The sequence below is a fragment of the Rhinopithecus bieti genome, unplaced genomic scaffold, assembly GCF_001698545.2.
Source record: "Rhinopithecus bieti isolate Rb0 unplaced genomic scaffold, ASM169854v2 scaffold_13271, whole genome shotgun sequence".
NCBI lineage: Eukaryota > Metazoa > Chordata > Mammalia > Primates > Cercopithecidae > Rhinopithecus > Rhinopithecus bieti.
In genome coordinates, this window is record NW_016807521.1 from 127,279 (window position 1) to 142,619 (window position 15,341).

General features: G+C 51.0%; 2 protein-coding genes across 4 annotated transcripts in view; one reads left to right on the plus strand and one right to left on the minus strand.

Moving 5' to 3' along the window:
• Positions 1-15,341, plus strand: part of SLC22A9 (solute carrier family 22 member 9) — a 161,329-nt gene that overhangs the window by 41,673 nt on the left and 104,315 nt on the right. For both annotated transcript variants that reach the window (XM_017882646.1, XM_017882645.1), the window contains exon 2: positions 9,188-9,341. The gene's annotated coding sequence lies outside the window, so the exon portion shown is untranslated. The remainder of the gene's footprint in view (positions 1-9,187; positions 9,342-15,341) is intronic.
• Positions 4,594-11,947, minus strand: SLC22A6 (solute carrier family 22 member 6). 2 transcript variants are annotated; one of them, XM_017882641.1, is made up of 10 exons: positions 11,246-11,947; positions 10,564-10,667; positions 10,159-10,313; positions 8,758-8,926; positions 8,179-8,302; positions 7,915-8,030; positions 6,667-6,881; positions 6,421-6,529; positions 5,180-5,383; positions 4,594-4,878 (listed from the first exon to the last, which is right to left on the minus strand). In XM_017882641.1, exons 1-10 carry the CDS (start codon positions 11,612-11,614, stop codon positions 4,791-4,793), a joined length of 1,653 nt encoding a protein of 550 aa, XP_017738130.1. In that variant the 5' UTR covers positions 11,615-11,947; the 3' UTR covers positions 4,594-4,790. The 2 variants fall into 2 exon arrangements, with proteins under 2 accessions (XP_017738130.1, XP_017738129.1); XM_017882640.1 differs by having other exon boundaries at positions 7,915-8,033; positions 11,246-11,942.

A 15,341-nucleotide genomic window follows, 5' to 3' on the forward strand; every position in this document is an offset into this window, starting at 1 on the left:
TTTTTTTTTTTTTTTTTTTTTTGTGAGACTCAGTCTTGCTCTTGTCACCCAGGTTGGAGTGCAGTGGTGCGATCTCGGTTCACTGCAACCTTCGTCTCCCGGGTTGAAGCTTTCCCTGCCTCCACCTCCTGAGTAGCTGGGATTACAGGTGCCTGCCACCACGCCCGGCTAATTTTTGTACTTTTAGTACAGATGGGGTTTCGCCATGTTAGCCAGGCTGGTCTTAAACTCCTGACCTCAGGTGATTTGCCTGCCTCAACCTCCCAAAGTGCTGGGATTACAGGTGTAAGCCACCGCACCCAGCCATTACTACAGCATTTTTGCAGTAGAGTCCTCCACTGTTCTATGACTATCACATGAACCAATGGAAACAGTCACATCTCAGAGAACATCCAAATGATTTTCTTGAAAGAGGAGGTGCAGTGGGGCCGTGGGGTCTACCCGGTCAGTGTTTTCCTTTTGCTTCCTGCACCTGTGACACAATTTTCCTTCCACAGTTTTTAAACATAAGGAATGGTAGTGGTGGGAGGGTAGCACAGAGAAGTCTAGGAGTCCCAAACTTAAGTGTCTACAAGGGCTAGTGGCTAATTTAAACTCTGTGAATCTGACATGCTATAAGACAGTAGGGAGAGGTGCGGCCTATGATGATCCAGACATTACATCCCATCCCTACAAAAATTATGGTGCATGGGAAAAAGAAACTGTCTAGGGGCCTCCCTGGAGGAATCTAGGAACAAGGGATGCATATCAGTTTCTTAGTGCTGTTGTTAACAAACTGCCACAAATTTAGTGGCTTAAAACAGTATAGATTTGTTCTCTTATAATTCTGGAGGCCAGATGTCTAAAATTAATATGTCGGCGGGGCGTAGTAGCTCACGCCTGTAATTCTCGCACTTTGGGTGGGCAAGGCAGGCAGATCACCTGAGGTCAGGAGTTCAAGACCAGCCTGGCCAACATGGTGAAACCCTGTCCCTACTAAAAATGCAAAAATTAGCGGGGCGTGAGGGTGTACTCTTGTAGTCCCAGCTATTTGGGAGGCTGAGGTGGGAGAATCACTTGAACTCGGGAGGCAGCCTGGCCAACATGGCGAAACCCCATCTCTACAAAAAATATAAAAAGTAGCTGGGCATGGTGATACATGCCTGTAATCCCAGCTATTCAGGAGGCTGAGGCAGGAGAATTGCTTGAACCCAGGAGGTGGAGGTTGCAGTGAGCTGAGATCATGCCCCTGCACTCCAGCCTGGGTGACAGAGCAAGACTCCGCCTCAAAAAAAAAAAAAAAAAAATCAATATGTCAACCCCGCTGCGTTTCTTCTGCAGGCTTTAGGGGAGAATCTATTTCCTTGCCTTTTAGAGGCCATTTGCATTCTTTGGCTGGTGGTTCCTTTTTTTTTTTTTTTTTTTTTTTTAACATCACCATATGCATTTACTTAGTGGTTTGAATGATAAGTTATTGAATGAATTGAGGTTTATGGTCTCTGTTTTGACTTGAATGTGTTTTTTGAAAATTCTTTTTGGTCCCTTCTTGCTTCACTCCACACTCTTGCTTCTGTTGTCTCAACTACTACCCACTCTGATCGCCTGCCTTTCTCTTGTAAGTACTGTTGTGACCACATCGGGTCCACCCAGATAATCCAGGATAACACAACCCCGATCTCAAAATCCTTAATTTAATCACAACTGCAAAACCCCTTTTACCATGTAAAGTAACATACTCACAGGTTCCAGAGATTAGGATGTGGGCATATTTGAGGGTCATTATTCAGCCTCCCACATGATATGAAATTCAGCTATTTGGGCATCTGCTCTATACATGACCCAAATAGGTCATGCAAACTCCTGGGAAAGGGAAGAGAAGAGCCTAAGGGAGGGGCTTGGAGTGGTGTGAAACTGGGGCTGTCAAGGTGGGACCTGAGATGATAGCATGGAACCCTGAGAATGTGGCTTCTTGTGAACACTCTACAGGACCAGGCAGTTGAGGATGCTCCTGAGTGTACCATCCTGGCCAGGAAACTGAGGGTGGCTACACGGCCCTGCCAGGCTGGCTGACGATAGGACCTATGGTCAAAAGTGGAGATAGGCCAGGCGCGGTGGCTCATGCCTGTAATCTCAGCACTTTGGGAGGCTGAGGTGTACGGATCACTTGAGGTCAGGAGTTCAAGACCAGCCTGGCTAACATGGTGAAACCCTGTCTCTGCTAAAAATAGAAAAATTAGGCAGGTGTGGTGGTGTGTGCCTATAATCCGAGTTACTTGGGAGGCTGACATTGCAGTGAGAATCGCTTGAACCCGGGAGGTGGAGGTTGCAGTGAGCTGAGATCGTGTCACTGCACTCCAGCCTGGGCAACAGAGCAAGACACTGTCTCAGAAAAAAAAAAAAAAATGGGGAGAGCATCTGAGGCCACTATGGTGGGGCATGACAGTGTCCTAACTCAGCCTCAGGGCCAAGGCTAGAGGATGGGATCTGAGCCTGTGTTTGGGGCTGACTCCTTGTGGGGGCAAGGTCAGAAGTCACTTACTGGTGACTTAGAAGTGGGAGGAAGGTTTATGGTTTAGGGTTCTCTTTTGTCAAGCACACAGGATGAGTATAGGAAGTCCCAGGCCAGGAGCTGGGAGAATGGATTCTGTGTGCATGGTCTGAGCTGGCTGAATCAGCACCCAGGACTTGTACCAGTTGGGGTGCAGCTGAGGCAGGCTATGGCTGGCTCTGGGCAGCCTTGCTGAGGCATCTGCAGATACCAGGTGATATGAGCACAGAGATGAGAGACTTGCAGGAGGAACCAGGGCATGTCAGAGTTGCTGGCAGGGTCTGGAGCCAGTAGTAGGCCAAGTCACTGGTCTCAAAACCCCAGATCTGCAGAAGCAGGGCTAAATCCATGTGTCTTGTCTCCCAGTCTCAGTCCAGATGCCCCATGAGGGTCAGCCATGAGGGCAGTGCTGCCTGAGAAACTGCAGGGTGAGTAGGGCTGGTGACCCTCAAGCAACCAATGGGAGCATGAGGAGTTTCAGCACCAAGGGGGAACACCAAGGCTCCAGATGTTCCAGGAGGTGAGGTGGGTTGTGGTGATTTCTGCTGTGCCCAGATTTGCCCTGGAGAGTCCTGTTGTCTGAGTTGCTGTGAGCTCCCCCTGGGCTGTGTGGTTTTTTTTCAGGGGATCTTCAGGCCAACCCCTCTTTCCAGATTGCCCTAACTCAACCCGAGCCCCTGGGGTCCTACCTGCAAGGCAGTGTGTACAGCTCAAGGAATGTGGACTTTCCCCCGGGGATAAGGGGCTGGCCCTGGGGGCCAGGCTGGCTACTGGGGATAGGGTTCCAGGCAGAGTGCCAGTGAGCATTTATGGCAGGGCGTGGCAGGCCTCACTCCTGCCACCTGTAGGTGCGAATAGGGCTGCCCCAGGCTTCCCTGAAGTGAGCTCCTTTGAGGACACAGGTGCTGGACATCCTGGTCTTTTCCTGACCTTAACCCTTAAATTGCCTTACCCCTAACTCATTTCACATGGTTCCTCCCATGATCAGCTCCCTTCTTCTCCTACTCGTCCTTTTCAGCCCAGAAGGAAGGAGGAGAAGGGTCCTGGGGGTGAAAGAGGCTAAAGTTTCAGTGCCTCACAGCTCCTGGCAGCAGAAGGGTCAGGCGCACACATCCTGGTGCCAGATTGTCTGAATTCTAATCCTGACTCCACAATGTACCAGCTGTATGAACTGGACAGGTTACTTAACCTCTCTGTGTCTTGATTTTCTTATCTGTAAAATAGGGAATGATTGTAGTAATCTCCAAGGGTTGCTGGGAGGAGTAAATGAGTTAATATAGGCAAATGGTTTAGGACAGTGCCTGGCACATAGTTAGCGTTCCCCACAACCCCTTCCCTCTTCTCTTCCCTCCACCAGCCCAGAGCCCACAGGAGGCAGAGCAACCAAGAGAGCTCAGGTAGTGCAGCAGGCAGGATTAGGTTAGCTAGCAGGCTAATCTAGAGCGGGTTTTGAGTCCAGACCCTGTTGGAATCTAGAGATTCCATCATCCTGACCATGCTGCTAGAGGGGCCAACTTCCTGAAGTCACAGCTGTTGTTTTTTTTTTTTTTTTTAATAGAGGCAGGGTCTCGCTATGTTGCCAAGGCTGGTCTTGAACTCCTGGGCTTAAGTGATCCACCTACCTCGGCCTCCCAACATGCTAGGATTACAGATGTGAGCCACCACACCTGGCCAGCTGTTGTCCTTTTTCTTCTCCTTTGCTGTCAGAGGTTCCCACCTGCTCTCACAGAGGGGGAGGAGCTTGAAACAAAGCCTCTGATTGGCTGCTTTCATTTCAGCCAGTCATTTCAGCTCTTGTCAATTTCTAGCCTGACAGGGAAGGGAGGAGCATTAGATATTTAGCTAAATCTCACAGAAATATTTGAATAGGTTAGAGGATGGGGGAGGGAAGAGGGAGGAAAGGAGGGATACAGAGGGGCAAAGGCAAGAGTCTTTTCTAATTGTCTAGGATGGTTTGGAAAATCCTGGAGATGGAGTGGGTGGGAGGGGACTGTATGGCCTCTGGGGCTGGAAGCTGACTAAAATGGAGTGGCCATTCCATTTGAGACAAGAGAGACATGGAGAGATGGTATGCAGTCAAACCTTTTAATGATGTGGTTTTGGTGGGGATTATAAAGGGAGGTGGACCCCTGGGAATGTGCTTTCCTGAACCACAGGCCCTGGACTTGGGTCACCATTTCCTCTTCCTCCTCCTTGTGTGGGTGGCCCGAGACCTGTAGGACCTTCCCTCCCTTTAGGGTTCTGTAAGGCCCCTTCTCAGTCCTCAGAGTCCATTCTTCTCTTGTGCTGAGGCCTGCAGCGGGACCATATACTTCTGGTGCTCTTGTTGCTGTCGCGTCTGTTTCCCTTTCCTGCAGGGGGCAGAAGAATGGCACTCTGGGTATGTAGCCTCCAGGCCAGGGCCAGGAGATGGGGGCTCCCGTGGGATCTCCACTCAGCTGTGCCTGGCCACCTGCTCTCTGCCCCAAACACTTACTGCTCCCCAGAGCTGGGATCTCCAGGAAGGATTCTAGGAGAAGCTCAGGCAATTGGGGACAAAGGGACACAGAGCTTTGGGCTAGAAGAGGAAGCCTGGGCTTGAGTCTCCATGCCACCTCACCCTGCATGTGTGACCTGGGATATATCCCTGCTCCTTTTTGGGTGGGGGCGCACCTGCTCTCCAGGTCCTGCACCGTGTCTGGCAGTGGCTGGCCCAGGGTCTCTGGCAGGAGGACGGTGACAGCGCTGGCGGCCACGGGAACAGCACCATAGATGAAGAGAGGCACGGAGGGGTAGAGCTCGGCGGTCATGCTCACCAGCGGGCTCACGATGCTGCCCACTCGGGCCATGGTGCTACCGATCCCCAGGCCTGTCTGCCTGCAGGGCCCGCAGCGGATGGGTGTTGGTTAGAGTTCCGGCATGAATGCCCAGGCTCTGGTCCCATTTGGAGGATGGCAGCTCAGGCTCAGCCCCCAGGACACTCCCAGTACCTCCTCCGTTCCCCATTTAATTAGCAAACCCATTTGGCGATTTTTTTTTTTTTTTTTTTGTAGAGATAGGGTCTCTGCGTTGCCAGGGCTGGTCTTAAACTCCTGGGCTCAAATGGTCCTCCCCCACCACAGCTGTTGGTGATCTTTTTCAAAAGAGAAATTGGAAAGAGTTCTGGCCAAGGAATAAGGAGACTTAAGATTGAATTTTGCCTCTGCCCTTAACTTGCTGTGTGACTTTGGGCAAGCCCCTTTCCCTCCCTGGGCTTCAGTTTCTGATGTCAAATGATTCAGTTGTGTTACACTACGGTTCTCAGATCACCTGGAGGAATTGTGTTATAGTTGCAACAAGCCAACATACACCTATTGGATTAGAATCCCTAGTGGGAGGGAGCTGGAATCTGCATGTTAAGAACATTATTCATGAGAGAAGAGGTTAAAAACATTGACTCAGGAGACATACTGCTTGGGGTTCAAATGCGTGCTTCACCATTTGTTAGCTGTGTGATCTTGGAGAAGTCACTTAACTTCTCTTTGCCTCAGCTTTCATGTTTGTAAATGGGAATAATGATAGTGCCTACCACAATGGCTTGTTATGCAGATTAAATGAATTAATGTTTGTGAAAAGTTTAAGACACTGCCTGGTACATAGTGAGTGCTTTGGATTACTGCTCTTTCATCTGAAATCTGATAAGGGCACAAGACCCTTCTTCTAGGGTCCAGTAAGGGCTTAGAGGATAGTAACACTTGTGTTAGCTAGGCCATGAGGTGTGTACTAAGTAGCTACGATGTGCCTTGCAATGGTGAGTGCTGGGAGGGGCCTTTGGGCTGGGATGTACTTGATTTAGCTCTGGGGTCCGACCTGTGCACAGGAGAATGTCTTTCCCCAAGGAAAGGCTGTCATTCTCCTGTTAGGCTTCCACTCACCGGATCATTGTGGGATACAGTTCCCCAGTGTACAGGAAGATGCAGTTGAAGGAGGCAGCTAGACAACCCTTCCCCAGCACAGCAAGAGAGGTTCGGATAATGGACTGGTCTAGAGAGAAAGAAGGGGGGATAGCTGGAGCTTGGGAGTGGAGGCTAGGAGGAATTGGCCCCCTCCCTTCTGAGAGGTTGGGTTATGTGTGGGGATGGGGCTGAGGAGAAGGGGCCAAGGTGCTCATGGGTGCTCACCCTGGGGTACCACCCCATTGAGCAGGATGCAGATGCCTGCCAGCAGCAGTGCGGCCATCTGGGCAGGCCGGCGACCCAGGGAGTTGATGACAAGGAAGCCCACAAGCTTGGCAGGTAGGTCCACAGCACCAAAGATCACCTGGATTAGGTAGATGCTGACTCCAAAGCCCTGTAGGTCCATGACCAGCCCATAGTATGCAAAGCTAGTGGCAAACCTAGCAGAGAAAAGAGAGGGGTATAGAGTTTGTTAGGGAGGCTTAAAGTGGGGTACTCTTTCAAAAGCGGGGGAGCTGCATTGGGTACCCTGCTTAAGGAGCTGGAATCTGTCTTGGCTAATATTTCTTCATTTAACCATATAATCAAACTGTAGGGTTTAAGTATTGAGGTAGTCCTCTAATACTCCAAATTTCTCAATCTTCTGATAACTAGGGTCCCAGTTAATTGGGGGAATTTTCACTTAGTTGCTGTGTAGGATTTACATAGGTTTAGTTCTCATCTTATCAGTTGATGCTGGGCTGAGGGAGGGCAGGTGGATATCCAAGCCATCTTCAGGGCCAAGGCAGCTGGGAGAGTACAGAGCCTTCTGGGACCTGTCCATGTTCCTGGGATGAGTGTTGTACTTTTTAAGATGTCAAGAGCCCGAAAAATGAAGCTCAAGATTATTGGCTAGAGCCCATGACTCAGAATAAATCCCAAATTGGAAGCAAATAATTCATTGGCAGGATTGTTCCTTCTGATCATGTTTCCCTTAACTGTCATGGGATTGCTATGGTGATGGGAAGGAAGGATAATGGGGAGTGTTGCAAAGGGAAAGGAAGATTTTCTTTGGCCTTGGCCAAAGTGTTCTTTGGAGATGAGTTTTAGTCATCTTGTTGCCTGTGCCTGTGTTTCTGGCAGGCACCATCAAGCCAGTAAAATCTATGAATATTTTGCAAGCCAGACTGGTCTCTGCCTTCATGATGTAAGTCTATTGACTCTGGAGCCCATTGGTCCTGATGAGGTGTCTCCATATTGGAACAGGGCTAGTGAAAAGACAAGATGGGGAGACTGGTGTCCTGTGTGGAGACTGGGACTGAGTCGAGGCTGGGGGGCATTTGGTTCCTAAAGGTGATCCCTAGTGTGGGGTTACTGCTTCTCACAGCAGATCTGCTGACCTTCCTACCCTCTTGTCTGGCCTCTTCCACCCATTGTGTCTCCTCCCGCCCCAGCCAGACTTTTGTCTCAGTCTGTCCGTCTTTCTGGGCCTACCACAGCATGGAGAGGCAGAGGAAGAGGTGGCGGAGGGTGGGGCAGCGCAGCAGCTCCATGGCCGATGCCTGGCCTTTGCCCATGGTCAGCTCCTTCTGCAGACTGGCCCGGAGTACCTGCTGGGACCGGCAGAGCTCAGGGCCTGGGATCTTCCCAAGGAGCTCCTCCCTAATCCCTTATTCAGAGGAGTTCCCTGGGCCCTGGGTTTGGGGTTTGAGGATGAAGCCCTGGGAGGTTATCATGGGAAGTCTCAGGGGATCTCACCTCCATACTCAACTTGGCTCCTTCTTCCCGCTTCCCATTGATCCGGGCAACTCTCTGCAGGGCCCTCAGGGTGAGGTCCAGCCTCCCGGAGGAGGAGTGCCAGCGGGCCGACTCGATGAAGAACCTGGGAGCAGGGGTGGGGGTGGGTGTCAGCATGGCTTCAGTTCCAGTCAGCTGGGTGGGGGGCTGGGGCTGGTCTTTCCAGGGGCCTGCGATGGGATTTTATTTAAGGTTGGGAACCCGGGGGCCTTGCCAAATCCCTCTCTCTAGGACCACGAGGCAGTGCCCAGCTTGGTAATGACATATTTCCCAATCCAGAAGCTCAGCTCTTGGTTGCTGGTAGGGGGAGCAGAGCAGGCAGGCTGACTGAGTGGGGGAAGCCAGAGAATTGGATATCCTGGGGCAAAGCCTTCTCCCCGCAGCCTTGGTCTCCCTGTCTGCCACACAGAGGCATTGTATTGGGTTTGACCTTCTCTACATTTCTGGGATGGGATGTGTGCTGAGCTCTGGGAGATGCCCTGTCCCTTACAGCCCTCTGGGCTCCTGTGGCAACCATGTCCTACCCTAGGCCCCACGCACCAGGAGTAGATGAAGAAGGCAAAAAAAGGCACAGAGACCAGCAGCTGCAGGTGGCGCCAGTGGGGAACAGCATAGGCCACACCGGCCAGGAGGAACTGGCCCAGGCTGTAGACATAGCCAATCAAGGTGCCCACGCAGGCCCGTGTGTGGATGGGCATCCACTCCACATCTGGAAAGAGGGTTAAGACAGGATGCTGCAACTACCTGGGCTACTGGGCTAGTAAAGACCCTCCCTCCATCCAAACCTTGGCCTGTCCCAAGGCTCAGTGGAAAATGCATCGAGTAAGTTGAGTGCCGGGGTGATGGGAGTGGGGCAATTTCAGTGGAGGTATGGATGGGGAGTTGGGTTCAGAATATCCGGGAACTGCCCCCTCCACATTCTTGACTTTTTTGTTTTTTCTGCTCCTCCTCAACCCATTCTCCTGACTAGAGTTCCTTCTCCATTGAGAGCACCTCTGGCCACTCGGTCTGTCTTCAACAGCAACCATTCTTCTGGTCTTCCTCAGCTGTGGACTGGATTCCACTCTCACTGGCCAGAGCAGCTTGGAGGAGGCAGTGGCTCTTCTGCATCCTGGAGTCTTGAGGTAGGAGTGGGACCACCTCTCTGGTGTGGTCTGGAGAGGCCTACCTCCTGTCCACGTGGGCTCCCCATTGGGCTGCTGGGACAGGGACTTGGATACTTAGGCTGGACTTGGGGGCTGGATTTCTTAGGTGTCTTGCCCAGGTTCTAGCCCAGTCCCGGTTAATTCCTCTAGTCCAGAGAATCCCAAATCCTTGGATTTCCTTCTGTGGTTGAGGAATGACCTTGGGTAAATCCTTTCCCTTCTTCTCAGCCTCAGATTCCTCATTTGAGAAACATGGGGTAAGGGGGGGGGGGTTTATCTATCAGAGGATGCACATCCATGGCCCATGGAGAGACCACACTCAGTCCCTGGACGCGTCTTGTCTGCACGATGCCGCCTCACCCTATGTTTATTATTAGAGTTAATTGCAAACATTAAAAACACTGGGATATTTTACATTAATCAAAGAGGAGGGGGAAGCTATGACAACCCTAGGATCTCCTGCCTGGAGCAGCTGTGTGCCTGGGGTGTCTCTGGATGAATGTGTCTCTCCTTTGAATACAGTTCTCACCATTCCCTAATGCCTCCTGCACCTGGCCTGCTTGGCCTCTTGCATGATCTGCTGGCTCTAACAATGGAGTTTGCAATCCTGTTTTTACATGAGGGGTCAGGGTGGCATGAGCCTGAGAAAAAGGTGGTTCTATTGGCAGGAAGGTGAGACCCAAGAGAGAGGCTGGAGGGCAGGCAGGGCTCAGGAGGGGCAGGCTGGGAGGGGAGGCTGGAAAGGGGTTGCTGGGCTGGGTGGCCAGAGGGGAGTGGGCTGGTAAGTGTCTCTCACTCAGTGTCATGCAGTTGAGGGCGATGCCAGCCAGAGACATGCCCGAGAGGAGCCGGAAGGCGCAGTAGATGGGGAAGTTGGGTGCGAAGGCTGCACAGGTCCCTGACACAGCTGTCTGCAGGTAGTTCAAGATCAGTACCTTCCGGCGGCCTAGCCTGTGGGAGGAGGGGAGACCTGTAACAGGGCCCTGGAGACTGATGGGGGCCAGGCTGAGCCAGGAGAGGAGGGCTCACCCTGGATCATGCCTAGGCTGGGGTATTTTGAGGACCTCTGTGGTATTATGAGACTGGTGCTGTAGATTCTCAAACCAGCCCTGGCTGGCAATGCCAAGCTCCCACCTAGACCCCCTGAGCCCAGCTGAGCCCCTAATCCCAGCCCAGTTCCTTGACCCTACCCAGGACTGACCTGTCTGCAAGGTAGCCGAACACCATGGCTCCGAGCAGCACCCCCACCATGTACAAGGACTGGGCCAGCTGGCGTAAGGCCCTGTGAGAGCACACGAGGTCCCACTGTGGGGAGAGGAGCAAGGGTCAGGCAGGGATGAGCCTGGCTTCAGAGAATCCCCTTCCCCTCCTTCAGCTGGTCCTCTGGGGTCCATGTCACCCTCTTCCTCTGGCACTTTGCCCTTTGCTTCTCTGGTCCTGACAGCTGAGAGCGTTTTTCTTTTTAACTCAGCAATTAAAAAACTCAGCAGTTAACTTCTCCATGTACATTTTTTTTTTTTTTTTTTTATTGTGACGGAGTCTTGCTCTGCCGCCCAGGCTGGAGTGCAGTGGCCGGATCTCAGCTCACTGCAAGCTCCGCCTCCCTGGTTTACGCCATTCTCCTGCCTCAGCCTCCCGAGTAGCTGGGACTACAGGCGCCCACTACGTCGCCCGGCTAGTTTTTTGTATTCTTTTAGTAGAGACGAGGTTTCACCGTGTTAGCCAGGATGGTCTCGATCTCCTGACCTCGTGATCCGCCCGTCTCGGCCTCCCAAAGTGCTGGGATTACAGGCTTGAGCCACCGCGCCTGGCACATTTTGTTTTTTAACAAAGGCCCCCATCTTCCCATCTTGGCCCCTGGATGGGGAGCCCCAGGTCCTCACCTCAGTCACGATGGTAGATGGGAAGGTGCTGTTGTCATAGATCCAGCCATCGGTGCAGGGCTCTGTGGCCCCCGTGCCATTGGCTTCTGTGCCATTGGGAAAGGGCGGTCCCCACTGCGGGGAGGTGAAGCGGAGGCAGGACTCAGGCTGCCCCTGCCTGTCCCGGGGCAGCCAGGCCTCCAGCCCCCCGTCCTTGCTGAGGTTGGCGTTGGCAGGTGGGCGGCAGTGGTGGGTGGGGATGGCAGCGGTGAAGTTCTGCACAGTGTTGTGAGAAGCCATCAGGAGCAGGGGGAGGACCACCAGGGTGACCTGGATCTGCTGGAAGCGGCCGACACCCCCCACCTGCTGCAGGAGGTCATTAAAGGCCATTGGGCCAGACCCAGCCCAGCGGCTGGGGGCTGAGGCCTTCCAATCCCAGGACCTCTGCCTCTCTGCCTGCCTGCCGTCCTCTGCTGGAGGAGCAGCACTGCCGTTGCCTCCGCAGCTGGGTTGCTCCGGGAGCTGAGTCCGAGCTGCTCTGTGGGGGGACAGCAGCCTCCTTGGCTGCTCCTCCTTCTTCCCCGGTCTCCCTGATCTGTCCCTCCCTTTTCCCTTGCAGCTTCTCCTCACTTCGGGGGTCAGGGCAGCTCAGCTTTCAGGGTCTGCTGGAGGCCTGACCCTTGTATGGGCAGCTTTTAATCCTTGACCTGGAGGGAATGAGTTAAAGTGTGACTTGGTATCAGAAGGATTAACCCTCCAAGGATTCCTTGTGTCAGTGGAATTTCTCCAAGTGGTTATAAAGGGCAGGAGAGGGTGGACTGAAGCAGGAGTGGGGAGAGGGGTGTATTGGGGGGGCATCTGGGCATCTGGGGGTAGGAGGAGCCAGAGTGGGATCTATTGGATCTATTTGTCTTCCTTTTAAGAATGAGACTGGGCTCTGGGAAGTGTGGTGGCCTCTTGAGGAGTTTCTGCCCTTTTTAGTGGATGAGATCCAAATAGTCTGCCTTTGGGAAGGGTTGCCAGGGAAATTACAGGGTGCCCAATCAAATTTGCATTTTAGGTCAATGAAGAATTTTTAAAAGTATGAGTATGTCTCTAATATTGCATGGGACATACTTATACTAAAAAATTCTTCATTGATTTGAAATGCAAATTTGACTGGGCACTCTGTATCCTTATTTGCTAAATGTGACAACCCCAGTCGTTGTTCTTCTGGGGACAGCTCACGTCTTATAGAACCACGGGCTTGTTCAGTTGGAAGAAACAACAGAGGTCAGAGGCTGCTCTTGGAGTGGGACCTAAGACCAATGTCATACACAACGTACGGTGATTCTGCAGTGGCTCTTCTGGCCCTTCCAAGCCTCGGATTTTCCCCTAGTCATATTGTCTTCTGTCCAAAGTGTCTCTTTCCTTTTCTTTTCATTTCTCTTTTCTTTTTTTCTTTTCTTTTCCGACACAGTCTCACTCTGTTGCCCAGGCTGGAGTGCAATGGTGCAATCTCCCCTCCCCTCACCTCCTTTTCTTTTCTCTTTTCTTTTCTTTTCTCTTCTTTTCTCTTTTCTCTTCTCTTCTCTTCTCTTCTCTTCTCTTCTCTTCTCTTCTCTTCTCTTTTCTTTTCTTTTCTGACACAGTCTCACTCTGTTGCCCAGGCTGGAGTGCAATGATGCAATCTCAGTTCACTGCAACCTCCACCTCCCAGGTTCAAGTGATTCTTGTGCCTCAGCCTCCTGAGTAGCTGGGATTACAGGCATGTGCTACCACACATGGCTAATTTTTGTTATTTTTAGTAGAGATGAGGTTTCGCCATGTTGGCCAGGCTGGTCTCGAACTCCTGACTTCAGCTGATCTGCCCCCCTCGGCCTCCCAAAATGCTGGGATTACAGGCGTGAGCCACCACGACTGGCCTCTTTGCTTTATTTTTGAGATAGGGTCTCACTCTGTCATCCAGGCTGGAGTACAGTGGCACAGTCTTGGCATACTGCAGCCTTGACCTCCCTGGTCTCAGGTGATCTTCCCAGTTCAGCTTCCTGAGTAGCTAGAACTACATGTGTGCACCAGTACACATGTATTTATTTATTTATTTATTTATTTATTTTTAAGAGATGTGGTTTTGCCATGTTGCTCAGGCTGGTCTTGAACTCCTAGGCTCAAGCAATCCACCTGCCTCAGCCTTCCAAATTGCTGGGATTACAGGAGTAACCCACTGTGCCCAGCCATAGTGTTATTTTTTAAAACAATGAGCATGACCTTACTGTATTTTTAGCCACAACTCTAAGATGATATGAATTCAATGACATGAATTCCTCCAACAGAGTTTTGGCTCCTGAGTCACATGTGATCAGGGAAGTGTGGAACTCTGATTGGATGGGCTTCCATGGGATCCAGTTGGTTGGATCCCAGATTGGGGACACTGAGAGACAGTAGGTAGCAGCTTCTTGTTATTAACTTGTGTAATTCATATTATATAAAACATGGACTCGAGTCAGTCTACTTGGACCCACACCCTCACTCCACACTTATTGGCTGTGGAACCAGGGGCAAGTGACTAAACTCCTGTGTACCTCAGTGTCCTCATTTGCAAGATGGGGATAATAGCTATGTTTGCTGCCTTGAGTTTTTGGAGCATTAAATGAACTAATATAGATAAGAAGCTTAAAGTAGCTCAGATGCTCTGTAATTCAGTGGTTACTGACTCTTCTTACTTGTTTCTGGTGAAAAGGTGAGACTATCACATTGATTTTAGAAAGAAAATGGGTCTAAGTACATCTTATCCGAAGAACAGTGATTTTTGACTGGGGGTGATTTTGCCCCCCAGGGGACACTTGGCAATGTCTGGAGATATATTTGGTTGTCACGACTCGGGATGGTTGTGGTGCTACTGGCTTTTAGCGGGTAGAGGTTAGGGATGCCGCTGAATATCCTGCAATGCACAGGACAGGCTCCCACAACAAAGAATTATCTAGACCCCCAAATGTCAGTGGTGCTGAGATTGAGAAACGCTACCTTAAAAGATGTTGCAGGCCGGGCACAGTGGCTCATGCTTATAATCCCAGCACTTTGGGAGGCCGAGGCAGGCAGATCACAAGGTCAGGAGTTCGAGACCATCCTGACTAACATGATGAAACCCCATCTCTACTAAAAATACAAAAGTTAGGTGGTGCGCACCTGTAATCCCAGTTACTCCAAGAGGTTGAGGCAGAAGAATTGCTTGAACCTGGGAGGTGGAGGTTGCAGTGAGCTGAGATCACACCACTGCACTCCAGCCTGGGTGACAGAGTGAGGCTTCATTAAAAAAGGAAAAAAAAAAAAAAAAAAAAGATGTTGCAGAGTTTGTGTGTTTAATAATCAATCTTATACCTGCTTGGTCAAGGAAAGATGACTCCTATCAAAATATTCCCAGGAACCCCCATGATCTCATTTTGTGAAGAAAATGTTTTGGAAGGCAAGGAAGAGAAATCCTCCTCCTCCTTGTTCTGCTGGAGGACAGCTGGATAACCTGGCCTCCAAAGGCCTGCAGCTCTTCCCCAGCCTGGGCCCACCCAGCCACTTCCACCACTGGGGTGGCTGAATCAGGAAACTGACCTTCCTGTGTCTGCTCTAACACCCTTCTCCACTATGTCCTAGCTTGACTGTTGAGCTTGGCTTACCATGCTGGACTCTTCCTTGCCCTTTATGATGTGTTTCCATTTTGGGTCTCTAACTGTCCCTCTAGGTAACCTGGCTCCTGCTGACTGCCCCTCCACCTAGCTTCGTCATTCTCTTGGCATGTGTCTAAACATGATGGATGATTAGAATTCCATCATTTTACAGAAAGCACTCTAGGTCCTATACAAATGAGCCGATGCCAAGGGTCATGAGAAGAAAGGATGTTTCTCAATTCTTTGGGGCAGAAATCTCCAAGTCTTGCTGTTGAAGGGATGTAGTTTGATGTCCAACTTCTCTCGTTAGAAGTCGAGATGCCCTGTTCATGTTGTGTAGTTTATGCAAACTTCAGCCTTGTGCATGAAGCTGGGAGGGTTTTTATCATTCATCAGGACCCTGAGATCCATGAAATCTTTGATTGGTTCCAACCTATTCTGTCTAACTTCAAAGCTGAGTTCTTTTTTTTTTTTTTTTT

Bases quoted from the DNA above. Each gene is read 5' to 3' on its own strand.
- SLC22A6 (XM_017882640.1), bottom strand. From the start codon at position 11,614: ATGGCCTTTAATGACCTCCTGCAGCAGGTGGGGGGTGTCGGCCGCTTC. The intron at 8,303-8,757 runs GTGCGTGGGGCC...CCCTGCTCCCAG, and splicing joins GCCTTCTTCATCTACTCCTG to GTTCTTCATCGAGTCGGCCC. The intron at 4,879-5,179 runs GTGCGCCCCCAC...TGCCCCCTGCAG, and splicing joins GTGCAGGACCTGGAGAGCAG to GAAAGGGAAACAGACGCGAC.